Source organism: Macrobrachium rosenbergii, chromosome 46 (genome assembly GCF_040412425.1).
Source record: "Macrobrachium rosenbergii isolate ZJJX-2024 chromosome 46, ASM4041242v1, whole genome shotgun sequence".
Classification (NCBI taxonomy): domain Eukaryota; kingdom Metazoa; phylum Arthropoda; class Malacostraca; order Decapoda; family Palaemonidae; genus Macrobrachium; species Macrobrachium rosenbergii.
This window is the reverse complement of record NC_089786.1, coordinates 16,216,009-16,238,508: the sequence shown is the minus strand read 5'-3', so window position 1 is coordinate 16,238,508 and position 22,500 is coordinate 16,216,009. Positions and strand designations below refer to the sequence as shown.

Sequence of the window (22,500 nt, the reverse complement as noted above, 5' to 3'; positions counted from 1 at the left end):
CTGGCCCTCCTTAGTTTGATGTGGAGTTCCACGGCTGATCTGACCTTCCTGGGTCAACTGTAGAGATCCACAGCTGACCTGACCCTCCCTAGTTCAATGGGGAGAGTTCCTCATCTGACCTGACTCTCTCTATGTCAGTGGGGAAGTTCCACTGTCGATCTGTGATCTAATCTACCCTAGGTCATTGAGGAGATTGCCACAGCTGACTTAACCCTCCTTAGGTCAATGGGGATTTATATAGCTTTCCCAACCCTCCCCAGATCAACAGGGAGAGAGCCATAACTGACCTGACCTTCCCGTAAGCCAATGGGGAGAGTTCCTTTGCTGACCTGATCTTCCCCAGGGCAGTGGGGAGAGTTAGGTCCTTAGAATCTTCCCCTAAGCCCTAAGGGAATTGTTGCTCCATATCTTGGATCTAATATTTGCCGGATATTCATTCCTTGCTCTTTCGTGTGTACGATTATGCATCCGGCCTCTTTTTATGCCTCTTTGTCATTTTTTTCCTTTTGTGCTTCATATTGTTTCAGCGTCTGTCTTGTCTTCCACTTGCATTTTGTAGTGTCTTGAGCGTCTTCCGTATCTCTCTTTTCTTGTCATGATATTTTGCTGTTTTTTTTAAAGCCTCTTCTGTCTCAAGCATCTTGTTTGTCTTCTTTCGTGCGTCTTGTTTGTCCTCTTTGTGCCTCTTCTTTGTCTCAGTATAATGCGGTATTAGCTGCGGCCCATGAAACTTGAAGCACGTCCCGGTGTTGGCCTGGCCTATATCGTTGCCAGACGCACGATTATGGCTAACTTTAACCCTCAATAAAAACAAAAACTACTGAGGCTAGTGGGCTACAATTTGGTATGTCTAATGACTGGTGGGTGGATGATCAACATACCAATTTGCAGCCCTCTAGCCTCAGTAGTTTTTAAGATCTGAAGGCGGACTGAAAAAGTGCGGAGAGAATAAAGTGCGGACGGAGAGACAAAGCCGGCACAATAGTTTTCTTCTCAGAAAACTAAAAACGTCTTCCAGGAAAACTACGTGTTCTTTTACATGCCAATGACACATAAGCATTCACTTTTATGTCCTTTCAGCACTGGCAAACACAAGCATAAACAAATGCAAATTATTTGCAAATCTTCCATTACGCACTCACAGAAGCGTGGATAATGTCATATATTTTCAACGATGACAAACGCATTGACGTATACGAGAATTTTTTATGATTCGGCCGCTCATAAACGGATGTCGGAATTTCTCGTACTTACCGCGCGCAAAAGCACACAGACTTAAATGAGAATTTATAATGTCATAAACTTTTAATTCTTGTTAAATCTCGAACTTCAGGAAAACTGCACTGTATACTATCAGTTCTCACAAACATAATAACACACGTGAAAATATTATATATACCTCCAAATCTCACACACTAACGTGCTGAAGAAATGTTTATGCTTAAAGTTCTCACAAAACACAAACGTTCTGAAAATTTTTAATACTTCCAGTTCTCACAAACACACTAAAGTTCTAAAGATTTTATATACTTTACAGTTCTTATAAACACACTAACGTTCGGGAATTTGTAAATACTTCCAATTCTCACAAACACACTGACGTCCCGAAAATTTTATATACTTCCAATTCTCACAAACACACTGACGTACAGAAAATTTTATATGTTTCCAAATCTCACAAACATATTACGTCCTGAAAATGTTGTGTACTTACTTCCAGTTCTCACAAACACACTAACGTACATGAACATTTTATATACCTTCAGTTCTCACAAACACACTAACGTACGTAAAAATATTATGTTTATACTTCTAATCTCACAGACACTCTAACGTACGTGAAAATTTTATATTTACACTTCCAGTTCTCACAAACACACAACGTATGTGAAACTTTTAAGTTTTTCCGATTCATACAAACACACTGACGATCTGAAAATTTTATACACTTCCAGTTCTCAAAACACGCTAATTTACATGAAAATTTTATATACCTTCAATATTCACAAACACTAACATACGTGAAAATTTTATTTATCTCCAATTCTCACAAACATACTAACGTACGTGAGGTTTTTATTTATCTCAGATTCTCACAAACTCACTAACGTTCCTGAAAATTTTATATACTTCCAATTCTAAAAAAATGCACATCTTTTTTGAAAATTTTATATACTTCCAATTCTAAAAAAATGCACATCTTATTGAAAAAATTTTATTATACTTCTCACAAAACACTTCTGAAAAAAATGCATACACAAACACAAACATCTTTATGAATATTTTATATTATTAGCCTTTAATTAAAGCACCTGAGATGTTACTAGACAAGACAAAAAAAAAAAAAAATCATGAAAGCATCAAGGTTACATTTAAGAAAATAAGCAATCCCACAAAACACTGACGCACTGAAAATTTTATATACTTCCAGCATACACAAACACAAACGGTTATGCCAGTATTTTATATTATTAGCCTTTAATTAAAAGCACCTGAGATGTTCACTTAGACAAGCAAAAAAAAAAAAAAAATCATGAAAGCATCAAGGTTACATTTTAAGAAAATACTTTAGGCAATCCTCAGTTTTTTTTGTGTTCTGCTTTTTCAATTATAATCTTATTGTTAGTTGAACATATTATGCTTTTAACTCTGTTTTTAGTTTGCGGTTTTACCACGTTCTTCAGACAAGCAGAAGGAGGATAAGGGCAAGCTAGTTTGTTTAACCTGAATCAATTTACTGTATGAAACCAGTTCTTGTTTTAAATTATGTGTTAATCTCAACAAGGCTGCCTGTCAATCCCAGCTCTGCTCAACGAAGCCGTGGGTGCATTCTCTGCTCATTATTATGCATTATTTTCATTCACATCACATTTATATATATATATTATATATATACATACATACATACATACATATATATATATATATATATATATATATATATATATATATATATATATATATATATATATATATATATACATATATATATATATATATATATATATATATATATATATATATATATATATATATATATATATATATATATATATGTGTGTGTGTGTGTGTGTGACTTTTATCACATCACCGTGATTCATATACAATCAGTAAGCTACAAACGTCCTTTAATATCCAATTCGCTCTACCTCGGAAATAATATATTTTCATACATGTTACCGAAGGGGAATTTTTTAGTTGATAATAAGTTCGTCAGCCCACGGGACGACGAACTTATTATCAACTAAAAAATTCCCCTTCGGTAACATATGAAAATATATTATTTCGAGGTAGATCGAATTGGATATTAAAGGACTTTTTGAATTATGATTATATATATATATATATATATATATATATATATATATATATATATATATATATATATATATATATATATATATATATATATATATATATATATATATATATATATATATATATATATATATATATATATATATATATATATATAATATACCCAAATTATATATAACAGTTTTTACCCAAATTGCGCCAACAGTTTTTGACCAGTGATCATCCACCTAATTCACTTCTTGGGCCAATTGAAGCACAATGAGTTTTCTGGAGAACTACCTCATGCTACACCACCCCCTTCCCCCCTCCCCGCCCCCTAAGTGAGAGCGATCTCTTGAATCAAATTTAATAAATACTGAACAACACATGTTCCTCTCTACGGCTACGACCGCCGCTGTCGTGACGACTGTTCATAATAGAATTTGGCGCCTCCCTAAGGCGCTTGTCGAGGATGGCAGGTACATCCTTGCTGAGGATGGCAGGTACATCCTTGCTGAGGATGGCAGGTACATCCTTGCCGGGATCCTTGGAAGAGATGCCGTGTCCGTTGCCAGTCATATTTTTAACTTCCCTTTGGCAGCTGGTCTCCGGATTTTAATGAGCGTTACCTGATTTGAACATGGTCAGGTGGTGTTGGTGTGATAACCTTAAGGAGATCAAATTAACCTCTGCAGCGTCCCGTTCCTCCAGAGGAATCTTAAAAGTGTTATTATTATTATTATTATTATTATTATTATTATTATTATTATTATTATTATTATTATTATTTGTAAAATTAGGAAAAAGACCTTCTTTAATACTGGTTTTTTTAAACAGAATGGCAGTTTCAAAAGAATTATTATTATTATTATTATTATTATTATTATTATTATTATTATTATTATTTGTAAAATTAGGAAAAAGACCTTCTTTAATACAGGTTTTGTTAAACAGAATGGCAGTTTCGAAAGCATTTCAGTTGATAAGACGAATTGAACGTTCACTATATAGAATAAATGCTGTTGAAACTGCCATTCTGTTTTACAAAACTATTATTATTATTATTATTATTATTATTATTATTATTATTATTATTATTATTATTATTATTATTATTATTATTATTATTCAGAGGGTGAAACCTATTCATATGGAAGGACTTATCTAATAACAGCTGATGCTCTTATCGTCTTACGTTTCTCTTGCATTTATCACTCATTGCTTTCACTTCTTGGACTGTGTCGAAAGGAGAGAACCCTCTTTCGAACGCTTTGGAGAACAGATCACTTTTACCTTGTTAAATTCATTCCAGTTGTGCATTCATATGTTACGAAGCGTCCTACTTTCATCCGTGATGCAACAGTCGGCTATCATATAAATAAAATGGACTTGAAAGCTTTAATGAGAAAAATAGTTTATCGTTCTTAGGAGACTTTGGGGTTGGGCAACACGGCTGCCAACGCTGCAGACAGATTGGGCCTCACTTTCAGAATTTACGTCTTTTAATCCGAGTTAGTCCTTTAAATCAGGATTCTAAGTCGCCATTACCTTGATGCAATTTATAATCTGTTGGATAAAGGGTGCAAGAACATGACTGAATGCAATCGAAAGCTATTGCAAACAAATCTTTAATTCTTTCTTGATGTATGCATGCATTTAGAATCAATTGGTCATGTAAATCAGCGCTCCAGATAGTCATTACCTAATCTGTATGTTTTGCTGGATTGAGGTTAAAGATTAGGAAAGTAAAGAATAGGAATATTAAAGATGATGTTGTAGAAGAGTAGCCATTTTTTTTTATTCCAATTTCTTAACATTTGGTAGCAGATCTTCCATGAAATCAAAATTGGATACAGTCATTATATAGAGTATATAACAAAATTCTTCTCGGTGAAGGTTTAGTCAAGGTGTAAAATACGAATATGGATAACTGGAAAACGAATGAGCATTGATTTGCATTTTTTAAAGAATTCAGAAGGGCTAAAGGACATTGCTTCATCAGTTCTTCCCTATTTCTTTCCCCCGTCCCTTCTTTCTCTCTCTCTCTCTCTCTCTCTCTCTCTCTCTCTCTCTCTCTCTCTCTCTCTCTTCGGGATCAGATAAAGTATCACTACTTACGGGAAAGTAAAATCGCTCACCCAGTAACCTTTGCAGTCCAATAAATGATTAATTGATTATATTATACATCTGATTATAGATTACCTTGGGTTTTACTCAAGAGACGAGGTTGTTATTGTCATTATAAAATAGTTTAGAGTTGCCATTGAGTCGTATTTCCCAACTCACAAATTGCTCATCCAGAGGATTTGTTTTATGCTAGGTATATCTTAGTTTAACCAGACCACTGAGCTGATTAACTCTCCTAGGGCTGGCCCGAAGGATTAGATTTATTTATACGTGGCTAAGAACCAATTGGTTACCTAGTAACGGGACCCACAGCTTATTGTGGAATCCGAACCACATGATAGCGAGAAATGAATTTCTTTCACCAGAAACAAATTCCTCTTGTTCTTCACTGGCCGGTCGGAGATTCGAACTCGCGACCAACAGAGTGGTAGCTGAGAACGGAACCCGCTCACCCAGCGAGGAACTGAGGATTTGTTTTAGTCCCTTGGCCCGGGATTGGGGGGAGCGCTATGGTTAATTTTTTTTTTTAAGCTGACGGGAAATATCCTCAACAGACATCACAGTAACTTACGATGGGTGCTGAGTAGCTGTTGATATTTCCTGTCAACTCCTTCCCTCAGAAAAAAACAGGCTATAGATATCTGTTGAGGGCTGGAACTTGTGTGATTGGCTGTTTTGATATACTACAACGTTCGAACCCCTCGGAAAAGAGAAACGTTAAGAAGAATGCAGGCCAATGACAAGTTTTTTTTTTTTTCCTCGAAGCAGTTTATTCTCTGATTGATCATTTAAATTCCAGGTTGAAATGACCGGATTGTGTTTTTGTGGGGGAAAATAAAGTAATTAGAATTCAGTTATGACATTTCAATCAAATTGTTTAAAAACGAAGAACCCTGAATAGATGAAAGGCGCCGACGGGAGACCTTCCAGAAACGAACTAGGAAAATGAGGTTGGGGGAATATTAATGTAGGGGGAAATGGGATTCTCATTAATCAGGTAGAACAGACTGATTAATGAATGTAAATTCAGCGGTTGTCGCTGTTGTCTAAAGGGCCTTTGTGGCATTCATCTTCCTGACCTGGTTGGTTGCCCCTTCGAAAGTTATTTGGTTGTCTGAGGTGCCAGGTCTGGAATGGTGTGCGCTTTAGATTCTTTTATTAATTGATTGGCATTCGTTTCCATTGCAAAACATTATAGATCTAGAATTCTGTAGCTGTACCGTGAGGGTGACAGCTGAGATGATAAACACATCACAACATTGACCATTTCATATATTTGGACAGCTAATACCTGACCCAGTCACTTTTTTAGGCAGTCATTGGTAGCCGTGATTGAAAGTCTTGGCCGTATAGTTGTCTCAGTCATTCAGTGGTACCATTCAATGAATTCCTTGATAATATTTACTCTCTCTGTCAGAACCCTCTGCTTGTATAATTTGTCTCTGTCATTTAGATAACCGGAAGATCTGTCATCCTCTCTTTTGCCCGCAGTTCCATCCGGCTGTCGCCAGGGAAGCGATCGAGTGGCTGATCGAGAAGATCGAGGCCAAGCACAAATATGGAGGGGCAGAGTTGCTCGTCAGATGCGAACCACAGAAACAAGGGCAGGTAAGGATCGCACCTTCTGTGTTTTTGCGGTTTTCTCTTAAAGTACCTTCCGTGGTACCTTTCCGGGTTTTTCGATTCTGTTTTGTATTGTCCGTTTGTCGTGCATTGTACTTTTTTTTTTATTTCTTTCTCTGTGTCACTCTCTGTGTATTTTTCTTTGTATTTTGGTACCTCTCACGAGTTTTGGAACTTTTTTTTTTTTTTTAAATGTTTCTGTTTGTACCTTCGTCGTTTTTTATATTTTCTTCAACAGACTTTTTATATGTTTCGCCCATTTAATCCTTGATTTCTCCAGATTGTGTATTTTTTCTTTTTTTTTTTTTGCACCGTTGTTTCGATGAGGCGTGTGGGGGAAGTCTATGATCCTTGTGTTTGCCCTACAGGACTCCTAGTGTATGCGGCGCCGTGGTCGGTCCACCCCATAGGATATTTGCACTGTGCTCTATGCATGACTTGCATCTCTACGTGCATTGCTGAGCGGTCATTATGCGAAGTCTTTTAGATTGACAAGTGGATCTACCGTTCGTGGACCAGAATAAATGAACGTGTTGAAATGCGGTCTTGTCTTTGCCCTTGGCCGTTTTTGAGTGATAGGTCTGTTTGAATTAGGAAATGGAGGTTTTTTTACTCTGTCGGTACGGAAAGCATGAGAGAGAGAGAGAGAGAGAGAGAGAGAGAGAGAGAGAGAGAGAGAGAGAGAGAGAGAGAGAGAGAGAGAGAGAGGGAATTAAGAAGTCGCATGGTTGAAGGGTTTTTGTATGAGAAACTGGATGGGTTCGTGTTGATGGTTGATATATATGATATATCTGTCTATCTATCTATCTGTCTATCTATCTATCTATCTATCTATCTATCTATCTATCTATCTATCTATATATATATATATATATACAGTATATATATGTTATGTATATACATATATATATACATATATACATATATTTATATACATGTATATATATACATACATATTAAGAAGGAGATAGTGTTGTACGTTCAAAGGTTTTTTATGCTTCAAATTGTATGGGTTCTTGTCATTAGATTTTTATGTATCTATGTATAACAGAGAGAGAGAGAGAGAGAGAGAGAGAGAGAGAGAGAGAGAGAGAGAGAGAGAGAGAGAGAGAGAGTCAAATATCTCATTTCATAGAAACAGACACTTGAGCTCAAGCGAAATTTGAGGGCATGATCTTCCGACAATATCAATTCCATGAAGCTGTAAGTTTAATGTATGTGTTTAGCTAAGAATGATAAGGAATTCGCCTCTCATATTTTTTCGTGTGACATCTTACTGTTCTTTTTTGTAAGGGTCGGGGAGAACTGAGAGTGGTATTGGGATGGAAGTAATATATTTTTGTATGTATACAGTATATATATATATATATATATATATATATATATATATATATATATATATATATATATGTGTGTGTGTGTGTGTGTGTGTGTGTGTGTATGTGACTGTGAGATATTTTCTGTTAAAACAGAATTCCATCAAATATAAGGAGCTCATAAAAACGTTAAAATGTAGAAAGTAAAAGGCTATATTTCAGAGACCAAACTGTCTCTCTCCTCAGGCAAATATTTGCCTGAGGAGAGAGACAGTTCGGTCTCTGAAATATAGCCTTACTTTCTACATTTTATGTTTTTATGGACTCCTTATATTATATATATATATATATATATATATATATATATATATATATATATATATGTGTGTGTGTATATATATATATATATATATATATATATATATATATATATATATATATATAATTTCTTTATAGTTTGTCTTGAATGTATTGTATATGTGTTTGATGTTTATGATATATATTTTAATATTTTTTACCTTTTATAATTTTTGCTTTTAATTCCTGTTTTTCCGTTACGTGTGTCTGAGTGTGTATTGGAAAGATATATGTAAAACTGTTGAACAGAATATAATGAAACTTGATATATATAGTCATTTTGTGATATATTTAAGACGACTAACTATTTTTTACCATGGAAGCTACTTCAGCTCTGACCAGATTTCTCCCATAACCTAAATTCTCATTTCAGAAGCTAATTTATTTTGCTTTGCCTTATTCATAAAGTTCAGTTTTTATATCGTAAGGAAGACATACAGTAATTTAACCTATTAAATTTTGAATGGAATCGATTCGTAAAGGTGAGGGTAGACTTAATTGTTCATTTGGAATGACTATGCCTTTATTTTATAAAAGCGTTCCTGTACAATCAAAAGTGAAAGTAATAAACGAGAGGGTCGAGATGTCAAGCTTGAGGGCTTAGGCTATCGTTGTTACACGCAAGAAAACATCTTGAATTATAATATTGTATTTTATTATTTAGAGATCTGTCATTTGAAATAACAACGCAATAACCACTCATTAATCTCCTGATTAATCTTTTGTTTTAACCGTGATTCTCGTCTTTTCCAGGGGGTTACCGTCCACGTGTCTGCCACAAAGATCAAATTGCTGGAAGTGGCGGAATCGGCGGATTTGCAGAAGAAATCCAGTTCCGGGTTAATTCAGGTCAGCTACCGGTCTGGCACACATTTAAGAAGAATTAGATTAGCGATCATTTGAAGTACATAAATTTGTGACATAACTGAGTGATTATTTTTAAAAGTCTGGCAAAGATTATTTGCAATTTATTGAAGGATAATGTTAGATTAAGCTGTGAATTAGCCGAGTGATTTTAATTTTAAAATCCTGGCACAGATTAGTTGCAATTTATGGTAGGCAGTAATGTTAGATTAATCTGTCAATTAGCTGAGTGATTATTTTTAAAAGTCTGGCACTGATTAGTTACAGTTTGTAGTAGGCAATAAAGTTATATTAATCTGTCAATTAGCTAAGTGATTATTTTTAAAAGTTTGGCAAAGATTAGTTGCAGTTTATGGTAAGTGATAATGTTAGATTAATCTGTCACTTAGCTGAATGATAATTTTTTACAATCTGGCAAAGATTAGTTGCAATTTACAGTAGGCGATAATGTTAGGTTAATCTGTCAATTAGATGAGTGATTACTTATAAACATCCGGCAAAGATTAGTTGCAATTTATAGTAGGTGATAATGGTAGATTAATCTGTCAAATAGCTGAGTGATTATTTATAAAAGTCTGACAGAGATTAGTTGCAATTTGTAGTAGGTGATAATGTTAGATTAATCTGTTAATTAGCTGAGTGATTATTTATAAAAGTCTGGCACAGATTAGTCGCAATTTATGGTAGGCGATAATGTTAGATTAATATGTCAATTAGCTGAGTGATTATTTTTAAAAGTCTGGAAAAGATTAGTTACAATTTATGGTAGGTGATAATATAAGATTAATCTGTCAATTAGCTGAGTGATTATTAATAAAAGTGTGGAAAAGATTAGTTACAATTTATGGTAGGTGACAATATTAGATAGATCTGTCAGTTAGCTGAGTGATTATTTATAAAAGTGTGGCAAAGATTAGTTGCAATTTGTGGTAGGTGATAATATTAGATTAATCTGTCAGTTAGCTGAATGATTATTTATAGAAGTCTGGCACAGATTAGTTGCAATTTATGGTAGGTGATAATGTTAGATTAATGTGTCAATTAGCTGAGTGATTATTTTTAAAAGTGTTGCAAAGATTAATTGCAATTTATGGTAGGTGATAATGTTTCATTAATCTGTCAATTAACTGAATGATTATTTTTAAAAATGTGGCACAGATTAGTAGCAATTTATGGTAGGTGATAATGTTAGATTAATCTGTAAATTAGCTGAGTGATTATTTTTAAATGTCTCACATAGATTAGTTTGCAATTTATGGTAGGTAATAATGTTTCATTAATCTGTCAATTAGCTGAGTGGTTATATTTAAAAGTCTGACGCAGGTTAGTTGCAATTTATGGTAGATGATAATGCTGGATTACTCTGTCAATTGAACGAGGGATTTTAATTTTAAAATTCTGGCACAGATTAGTTGCAATTTATGGTAGGTGATAATGTTAGATTAATCTGTCAATTAGCTGAGTGATTTTTTTTAAAGTTTGGCACAGATTAGTTGCAATTTATGGTGGTGATAACGTTAGATTAATCTGTCAATTAGCTGAGTGATTTTATTTTTAAAAGTCTAACACAGATTAGTTGCAATTTATGGTAGGCAATAATGTTAAATTAATCTGTAAATTAGCTGAGTGATTATTTTTAGAAGTCTGGCAAAGATTGGTTGCAATTTATGGTAGGTGATAATGTTAGATTAATCTGTAAATTAGCTGAGTGATTATTTTTAGAAGTGTGGCAAAGATTAGTTGCAATTTATGCTAGGTAATTATGTTAGATTAATCTGTAAGTTAGCTGAGTGATTATTTTTAGAAGTCCGGCAAAGATTAGTTGCAATGTTAGATTAATCTGTCAATTATCTGAGTGATTATTTTTAAAAGTCTGACACAGATTATTATTTTAAGCTGATGGTTAATATCCGCAGCTGATGTCATTGAGGGTAAGTGTGTTTGGCTGCTCCAAGGTCCAGACTCTAGACCCTGCTCAAGCTACTCAGCATTCACTGTAGGTCACAATGATGTCAACTGCGGATATTTGCAGTCAGGCAAAAAATAAAAAAATAAAAATGAAAAGTAAAAAAAGGCTATAGATGGGAAGTAACCAGTACCCAGAGAAAAAAAAAAGGCAGGAAACAGTCTTAAGAAGGTCAAGAAAACGCTTGAAAGCTAATTATTACTACTTACCGTAAACTGCCAAAAACACATGGTAATCAGATCATCGTTTATAATATACTTTATTTTGAACAGGGTTCATACGTAGTTAGCAATTCTGGTGTGATTTATTCCTATCTGGTCCGCTGGTTTAGTGGTTAGTGTCGTGGCTTGCCACCCAGATGTCGCGGCCCCGCGTCTCTCCCAGGCTGATGAAAAATCACTGGCTCTGTATTACGATCAGTCACTGCCGCAGTGTGGGGCCTGTGGTGGGAGGCCGAAACCAACATTCTTTGGAAGCTTAAAGAATTTCAAGTCAATGGCCCCTTTGGTGTGCTTGTTCCATGTGAATAGATTTCATCTACTGAAATAATATTGAGAATAGTAATAATATCTTCTCTCCGCAGGAATTCAGCGTGCGTGACCTTGACCAGTTCTTGTACCCTGGTTTGACCTTGGACACGGTCCTCACGCCGGCTGAGAGGGAGTTCTGCGTGAGACATGAATTGGATGCCATCAGAGCTAAGCAGGAAGAGGGCCATGTTCCGGGCCACCCAAATGTTACTCTATATCCAGGGCAGTCTATAGGTAAGTTATTATGATTGTTTTTATGACTGTTTGTGCTAATGTTGTTGTTTCAATTGAATTAGTATTTTGATATAATTGTCAGTCACACGCACGCACACACACACACACACATATATATATATATATATATATATATATATATATATATATATATATATATATATATATATATATATATATATATATATATATATGTATATATATATATATGTATATATATATATATGTATATATATATATATATATATATATATATATATATATATATATATATATATATGTATATATATATATATATATATATATAATATATATATATATATATATATATATATATATATATATATATATATATATATATATATATATATATATATATATATATATATATATATATATATATATATATATATAACTGTTGTAACTCACCATATGGGTGCTGACCTAAGCAGTGAATTAGGTATCGTGTAGTTACTCGAATGCAATGGGTTGTAACCTGATCCGGAAAAACTTGCTGAAATTTCAAATGCTGACACCTTCTGTTGTTCTCCTTGCTTTGGGGAAAACGTTTTATGGGCAAATATATATAATATATATTTTATTGTATTTTTTTCAAGATTTATTCGCCTAACAAGGTTGAGCTCTTGTGAAAAAACAACACTGAACTGATGTCACTGCCACATTTATACTATATGTAGTGAATCTTGGATGAACCCGCTGTGCATAAAACTTCCAGAACATGTAGCTGCCTCATTAAAATACACTAAAGACTTCTGCCCTAAAATGAAAAACTGCAGCATCTGCAAAATTTTCGAAATTGAGATATGCCACCTATTGGGCTCGTGAAACACTAATACACAAGTTACTGCAGTTTCAGAATGATTCTTCAATGTTTTATTTAGGGGGTCCCATTTGCAGTATCTGCAAAATCAGTAGTAAGGCAAGGGGGTATCCACCATTTTTCTCAGTTATGTATTTTTGCAGATACTGCAGTCTTCCATTTTAGGGCAGACTTGTCAGCAGTGTTTCTAATTCCTTACACACACACACACACACACACACACACATTGCCATTCACTTTAGTGATTCCTGAATACTAAGGCCCCCGTAACTTAATCTATCTAGGACTTCCCAGTTCTTCCTTTCTTCCTCCCCCTCCTTCCAACACTATCGAATTTACATTCTCTTCACCACCCTATCATTTCCCATTCTTTCCATTACCCCAAACCATTTCAAAATGGTGTGATGCATCCAACTTTTAGTTCTTGTGACGTGCATCTGATGTAAAATAAAAATGATCTCAGCTGTTTCAACCTTTTCCCCTTTCATTTGAATTCATAAGTATCCACACCTCATCCTTAAAGGGGTTTTGGCTGATATTCCCCTTCATACATTCCCAATTTGAATCGACCGCGTCCATTTCTCCAACATTCATATCAAGCAATCATTACTTCATCTTCCTGGTTTTTCAATTGCCCTGAAATCTTTCTTTTGCTCACATTCATTCTCAACTTCCTTCTCTTACAAACAGTAGTCGTCTTCATTAGTTCCTGCAGTCATTCTTCATTATCCCAAGTCAGCTCTAAAATTATCATCTGTATAAATCTATGAGTCATGTTCTCATCCAACAACTTTTTGCAAGTCTAGCTTTCTTTGCGTGACGTTAAACTGCCATGGAGATAACAAACCCATTTCTCAAACCCACTTTTATACTAAACCAGTCACTCTCCTGTCTGAAAAGCTCTTAGGTGGTATTGTCGCCAGTACACCTCACATGGTGCACTGTAGGCATTACTGAAGGGTGTTTGCATCGTTCCTACTCTCCTTAGCTGCACCCACTTTTCAACCTTTTACTTTACCTCCGTTTCCGCTTCCATTCTTCAATCTTGTTGTCCAGCCTCTGTGATTATTACTTCTTCTTACAGTTGTGGGGTTTTCTCCCATTTCCGTCTTGAGATCCTTTCTCTTCATTTCCTTTATCGTCTGGATCTCTCCATCTGGTTGTGCAAGGACTCCTACTCAGTCTTCTTCGTTTTAACTTGCTTTTTTCCCCATTTTTATATGGGGTAAGCACGATGCCTACTCAGTGTTTTCACTAAGTTAAGCCCCGAAAGTGCTCCAGTGTTGTTTTCACTATATTGAACCCCGAAAGTGCTCCAGTGTTTGTCGTGACAGCCTACATTTCATAAATCAAATACAATCCTTGCTGCAAATTCTGACATACTTCACTTCCATCTTAAGCATTTTTAACAATAACTAAACATCCTCCACTTTGCCTCTCTATTGATTATAATATAAGATAACCATTTTCTAGGTCGAAGTATTGCCACATTCATCTTTTTATCAAATTCCAAGCTTTTCACATAACCGTTGAAAAATTCATTTTGTTCATTTGCGTTCTTCAATCCCTTTTGACACCAGCTGTCTTTTCTTACTTCTTGCACATTTATTTATGTTTATTTTGCTCAGTTTTCTTTCTCCAGTTTCGTCCGTGGCACCAACGCTGATTTCACCCTGTTATGTACACTTTCATTTATAATACTTTCCTTCCATTTTTCTCTCTCCTTTTTGCTGTACTCCAGTATTTAAAATGATTCTGTCACCTTGTATCTTATAACTTAGTCTTTGGTCATCACCGAGCAGCACAAAAAATCTTAAGACCAAATTTTTATGCTGAATATTTTTCAATTGCTGTCACTTTGAGGACCTTCATTTTTTTCTTTTTACTTTCCTTGCTAATCATCCAAAATTCTGTTTCCCTTTACTTAAAACTAATGCTTTGTTAACTGGTGAGAAGTAATTGAATCTGTGGTATCAGGTGTGTAGGAGGTATTTTATGGAGAGAGAGAGAGAGAGAGAGAGAGAGAGAGAGAGAGAGAGAGAGAGAGAGAGAGAGAATATCTGATGATATCTGATGAATGGCTTTACCGGTGGGTGGTGAGGACCACCTCGTAGAGACACTACTATTTTCAGTTGATTGTTGGTGTGTAGTTTGACTGAGTACTGATCGCTCACTTCAGTCGACTGACCACCAGCTACGTAAGGCACTACTTTGGTCAACGGTGGGTAAGACAGATGGAAAGTGGTGTTCTCATTCCTCAGCAAAAGAAACCAAGAAGGAATATGACAAGGAACTTCCAGGAATTAAAACCTGTTTCTGTTCAGCCGTGCCCATTACCGGGTCAATCATCTTGGCGTGGATTGCCAGGGTGCAGTGGGGCTGAAGATACAAATGGTCGCTGAAGGGCTGATGTAAGGTGCTAGTCTAGTTTAAAAGCCGAAAGATGATTAGACCTTAATAGATATTAATGTTATTTATTATTTCAAAGCAGTTTAACCGGACCACTCTGTCAGTTTTGACTTATGTGGCTGACCCGGATCACTTTATACTTAAATCTGTAAGTGAAAACTCGAACTAGACAGTGCTGAGGAAGAGGATATTAAAAGAATATTTTGTACTCGTGTTTAAATCTCTTTAAGATTTTGTCTGTCGTATATATCTCGATGGAGAGGGCGGTTTCTTGTTCTAAAAATAACCGATTCTTCTCTTCAGTATAAAGGAAGGATATTTTTAAAGAGAGGAGTGGTATTGATGCAATATGAAATAACTGATGTTCTCTGTTTGGTTAGCTTTGTGGATTATATGTATAACTGTTGTTTTATTCAACTGATATCTGTAGACCATACAGCGTTGTTTGGGGATGGTGATGAGTAGCTGCAGAAACTAGTGAAGGTTGAAAGTATTTGCCGGTGGGGAAAGTTGAAAGTGAATAGTAACAAGATGGAAGGGTGTAAATGGGAACCAGGAGTGAGAAATGAATGCTGATTTGGATAATGGAATAATGGGAGAGCTTGATTCGTAAAGGATTTTGGGAGTAATTGAAACGGATGATGATAAGATGAGAGAAGAGGCGAGTTACAGGATAAGTGAAACAAGGCAGGTGGTCGCAGGGTATGTGAAGGTACCGCGTCTTACGGAAATTATTTAATGTTGAATATATATGTATATATATATATATATAATATATATATATATATATATATATATATATATATATATATATATATATATATATATATATATATATATATAACTGAATCACGAAGATATGGAATGTGATGAATGTATAAATAAAGGCAAATGCCACGAAGGAAAAGTGAAACAACGAAGTGGTTGTTAGGCCTTTCGACACACGGTCCTTTACTGCTAGAAAAGGACCGTGTGTCGAAAGGCCTAGCAGCCACTCCGTTGTTTCACTTTTCTTTCGTGGCATTTGTCTTTATATTCTATATATACAGTATATATGTATATATACATATATATTATATATACGTGTGTGTGTGTGTATGTGTATTTATTTATTAACCACAGTGCCCTCTTAACTTCTCGATTTCTTCACATTTTGGAAACGCTTGTCACTACGAAACCTGGGAGCAACTTTCGAAAAAATGAAGTTTTTTCAGATGCCCAGCCGCGTATTCGATCTCGGGTCCGGGGTATCCGAACGAGGTAACGATATTTACCTGGCCAGGAAGAAGGGTATAAATCTGTTTTTGCTCATACGTCCTTATGTCAGTCGAATTCAGATACATTTACTAGAGCTGAATAGACCCACCTTCGCCATCATAACCAAGTGTTTCTTCGTATTGCTTTTTAGACATATTTTAGTTTTTTATATATATATATATATATATATATATATATATATATATATATAATATATAATATATATATATATATATATATATATATATACATATATATATATATATATATATATATATATATATATGTGTGTGTGTGTGTATGTATATATATATATATATATATATATATATATATATATATATATATATATATATATATATATATATATATATATATATATATATACATACTCCAACATCAGAGCTGCAGCTCTCGAAATCATAACTCGTAGGCGTCCAGGGAAAGGCACTCAATACAGCTGATAGTTTATTCCTAATGCCGACGTTTCACAACTACATTGTTGCATTTTCAAGGCTGACAAAAGAGCGAGCTGACTCAATAATTAATCATAAAAACATTTATTACAACAACTGATTAAAAACACTACAGTATTGTCTCATTTAAAATGCTAATTCTTTTAAAAATATCAGAGGCACCATGACACTAAAAGAAAGACCTACCCAGACGGGAGCTAAAACAAGACTATTGAAAGGAGGAGAGAAAAATACAAATTAAAACACAAATAGATAAAAAGGAGAAAACAAGGTAACAATAAGGCAAATAGGACCAACAAGCAATAAACAGTGTGTGTAAAATCTACCTGTCAGTTTTTACCAGATACATATGTAGGATTTATTAACCAGAGTGCCTAGTCTTACATTTTCATTGCAACCAGTCAACATGTCTAACACGCTCTTCAACTTCATCGACTGCATCATACATCATGTGCACGAATCACATTGCATTTCTGTCAGTTCCATCAGAATACCTTTCTAGGTCAATGTATACTTTCTCTGTGAAAATCCTATACCCTGGAACGTCCCTGATAGACCTATTCTTACAATGACCTCTGTCACCTTTAGCCTTATGCTCAGAGACGATTATTCACCGCATATTTATATAACTTAATGAACTTCAGTCATGCTTTCACCTCAACATGACATTCGTAATATCAGCAACTCCTGGAGCCTCTCCACTCTTGAGCCTCTTAACTCCCCTCCTTGTGGCCTCATCAGTCACTTCCATCAGCTTCTCAGACTTACTCTAGTAGAATCTCAGCTGATTTTCCACATCAGCAAATCTTGAAAATATTCAAACTGTCACTAATGCTACGCATTTACTTCGAACAGTAATGATTTCTTTGGCGTCATTGATTCTGAGACAGATTGTGTTCTGCTCTTTTTGTTTTTAACCCCCGTTTAATATCAAGGGGAATTTGGTAACTGACCGGGTTGTCCGTTCGGTTGTCTGTCTGTCTGAGTGTCCTGTATCTCCAGGCCTCTGTCTGTACGTATGTCCGTCCATTCATCTGTTTTTTTTTTTGTCTTTTTGCCTTGCCCATAATTTTTTAACTATTCGAGGTACACTTTGTATTTTGTATAAATACTCCGCTAATGAGGCCTGTGAGCAAAGTGAGGTCAAGGTCAAGGTCAAGATCGTACTTGGAAGTAGAGGGTTCTCACAATCACGTCTTGTTTTATCAGCAGTTGCTACCCGCAAGCATTTTCCCGAGATGTAACCGAGTACCCTGACCTTTCCCTGAAAAAAGCGGGACGCCATATCTTAAAAATTAACCAAAGAATCTTCTTGAAAATAATCTCATTATCTTTCCCACACACAAATTACGCCAGATTTGTGAAACTAATCTAACCTAACCTAACCCAACCTAGGGGCATGGCAAAAAAACCGGGGCTGGTGCAGCACTAAAATACATCTCAGGAATTTGCAACTCGGAAGAACAGGCTACCTTGCCTGAAGCACATACTCGCTTCCACTAACGTCTTTATTTCAGTATATGGCGTCTTTTGAATGCGTACGAATAACAACGAATTTTTTTTATGTTGCAGTTAGCGTATACGTAGCTGAGGAGCTCATAACAGACATGTTTCCACTCCACGACCGCCAGGCTCTGGAATCTCTCGCCTCTCGCTGGTACAAAGCCATTTTCCAGTCGGCGCCTTTCGGTAAGTCGTCTTCAGAGTTGGTGGGTTATTTCAAAAGCAATTCCTTTGCAGGATTATTATAATTAAAGTTAGAAATAGTGATAAGAATATATACTGTATATATATGTTGTTATTATTATTATTATTATTATTATTATGATTATTATTATTTCAAAAGCAAGTTCTTTTGTTGGATTATTATTATTAAAGTTAGTTAGAAACAGTGATGAGAATATATATATATATATATATATATATATATATATATATATATATATATATATATATATATATATATATATATATATATATACTGTATATATATACAGTATACTGTATATATAATTTTAAAATCAAGTTCTTTTGCAGGTTCATTATTATTAAAGTTAGAAATGGTGATAAGAATATATTATTATTATTATTATTAGAGTAGCCACTGTATGTAGATTATGACAGAACCTGTTTAGAGAATATTTTAGTTGGAATTAATCATATTCGTCCTTATTATTTGTGAGATTATTATCAACAGACGTTAAGATTATCTTCTTTAGGAAGTCCAGCTTGTATTTTTTTATAATTCTAAGAATATTTTAGAGCGTCTAGCTTGTATTTTTTTAAAGAATATTTTGAGTGAATTTGTTAATCCTTAAAAATATTGTCTGGAAGGGATGGAACTGTTCCGCTGTAATTCAAAGCATATTTTGGTTGAATTATACTTTTAGAAATCAAAGAATATTCTCAAGTATATTTTATGGAAAGTTTAGGATATTTACCATAATATTTCAAGTAAAGTCTCAGTGCATGCTAAGAACACTTAACTGATAAATGCACGAATATATCGAGTGCATTATAAATACTGTTTTACATTTCTGGGAATGTTGGAGATATTAAGAACAGTAGAATTAGTGTCTGAGTGCATGATTTTTTATGCTCTTCATTATCGCATAAATAGAATGACTTTAGCACGTCAGGTAGCGAGAGATTAGTATAAACAAAGACCCATTAGTTTAGTTGGGCGAAATTATCTTTAACGGTATCGCCATCAGCTCAGTAATCGGGTGACGTAGATTATAAGTAGCCCCGACTGTAGTTTGGTGGTTATAAGTACCTTTTATCAGTTTGACATTTATTACCCATAGTTGTTAGACATAGTTATCGACCCTCGGATTTCTCGTTAAATCGCGAAACCTGTTTTTAGATAACACTCAGGTCTCAGATTTTTTTGCATGTTTTATCTGAGGCAGTGAAACGCCCTCTGTCCATTTATTTCGTCTGGATGAAACTTAAATGTTAAATTGTAATGACGACCACCGTGAGAGAGACATTGCGATGAGATACTTTATTTTTAGTTTGAATTAGACGGAAATGCGGAGCATTGAGAAATTTTATTGACACGCGTATGGGAATATTTGACTACATTCGAGCAGTGCAAAAAGTCAGGAATGGCTTTCTTAAAGGAATCTGGCGAAGTTTGACGAAATGTATCGGCATTCAGATGACTCAAGGATTTCATGAAAGGCGAAATTTATTATTATTATTATTTTTATTATTATTATTATTATTATTATTATTATTATTATTATTATTATTATTATTATTTTATTTTATTTTATTTATTTATTTTTTTTTACCAGTTTAACTTGGAGACTTTAATTGGGCCTAACCTAAGTATTTGATCTAAGTGAAAGGTGAAAGTTGAAGAAGGGTGAAGTTAAAGAAGTTGGACAGCTGAATGGGAAGAGTCCAGGGCGGGTGAGGGAGGGAGGTTGAAAAGCAAAGAAGGCAGACAACGATTCATCTGGGGCGTAAGAATGAAAATAGGCCCTAAATAACCTACAGTACCGCCTGTCGCATACAGTACTCCCGTATGGAGAGCACACTATTTAGGATCACACACGAAGCCTGTGCATTTGTTTATAAACAGGAATCTTGAGCTACTGAAAATGAAAGAAAATTCGATTTATTTATTTATTTCTGAAAATGAAAGAAAATTCTATTTATTTATTTATTTTTTTTTTTTTGTCTTGTATTGAACACGGAATAAAGTGGTGAAAACGCTGGTAATTAGGGGGCGCATTTATTTTCGATGCATTTATTTGCTTATGGTGTAATGAGATTTTATGTGCTTTATTTTATTTTATTTTTATTTCTTGCGTTAGTGCCCCTCTGGTGATGAGGTAAATGTTATGTTTTCATGTTTTCCGTGTTGATGTGCCGCAACGAAGCTGAATTTTTATGCTTGAATTGATGCCATGAGACAACACATAACCACCCACGAACAACTGACATCATGTTCAGAAGAAAGTCGTTGCAATCAGCTTGAGACGTAACGATGACAGACTCTTGTAATCTTGGTCTGCATAAGACAGGGAATAATAGCGGGTGATTTTACAATAGACGATTTTGTTCCATTAATCATTTTGAAACATATTATGGCTGGCAGCAGAGAACCGCTTTGAAATTGCTTGTGTGGATGACTGTGTTGTTTTATGTTGTCTGGGTCAAGCTTAAAAGCATTGTTTTGTTGTTGTGCTTCAGCACCAAAAACTAAATTTATATATATATATAAAATGTTGAATATATATATATATATATATATATATATATATATATATATATATATATATATATATATATATATATATATATAAATATATTATTCCAACATTGACATCATGTTTTCCTCCCTAGAATTTCAGTTTAACCTTGCCGTGGAAGACATGCCGTTCTTCCAAAGCGCCAGTGACTTTGTAGGTAGGTCTGAAGTCTTTGAAAGTCCCTGGGAGTCTTGCGATTGGAATCCAAAGCGTGCCATTGGCTATCCAAGTTTGCTGACGTCACGCCGTGATGCATGATCCCATTGTTGTTTGAGAGTTGAGAATTATTGCCTTGTTTTCCTTTGGGAGCACAAAGTTCTCGTTTGAAAGAAATTAGGCAACCGAACGTAAGCCCTTGAAGGTCAGTCCAAAGAGAGAGAGAGAGAGAGAGAGGAAAAAGAAAAGTAAGAGATTCATGCGTCCTGGAACTGGAAGTACAGAGAGGAGGAACGAATGTGACTCCACGACCTCAGTGATTCATAATCCTTTGCTGTTGTTGCCTTCGCGTGCATGATTTCATCAGACTCTCCTGAAAGCATTGTTCACGCTTGCGTTTGTGTCCTCGTTGGTGAAGGTGAAACATCAGCACGTTCGCGCAACTCATGCGCAGCTGATTTGCCGAACATTTTAACATTTTATGATCATTGTGTTTTCTTACCCTGTCCCGTTGCGCTGAACAACGGGCCGCCATTTATTTTCGCTGAGCTGTTTGTTTATGCTATCGTTGTGTCTAGTGTTATCTGGCAACCCTTGCTGTTTTTCCTCTCGTCCAGAAAACCGATCTTCGTTTGTTTGTAGGTTTTTTTTTTTTTTTTTTTGTTTCTGTTGCAGTTTTAATTTTTTTTTGTTTACAGAAACCTTTGCTGTTGGTCCTCTCGTCCTAGAGAATAGTCTTTTTCTCTGCCAAAAACTTTTACCTTTATATGACGGTGTTTTGG

At 34.9% G+C, this 22,500-nt stretch overlaps 1 protein-coding gene across 8 annotated transcripts in view; it reads left to right on the top strand.

Moving 5' to 3' along the window:
- Axs (Abnormal X segregation) overlaps positions 1-22,500 on the top strand; it is a 259,532-nt gene that overhangs the window by 86,267 nt on the left and 150,765 nt on the right. For 5 of the 8 annotated variants that reach the window (XM_067089603.1, XM_067089601.1, XM_067089602.1 and 2 more), the window contains exons 3-6: positions 6,916-7,032; positions 9,474-9,569; positions 12,134-12,314; positions 18,870-18,986. In XM_067089603.1, coding sequence (XP_066945704.1) covers positions 6,916-7,032; positions 9,474-9,569; positions 12,134-12,314; positions 18,870-18,986 — 511 coding nt within the window. Of the gene's footprint in view, positions 1-6,915; positions 7,033-9,473; positions 9,570-12,133; positions 12,315-18,869; positions 18,987-21,656; positions 21,720-22,500 lie in introns of all 8 variants that reach the window. The other 3 variants (XM_067089598.1, XM_067089600.1, XM_067089599.1) reach the window with 1 other exon arrangement.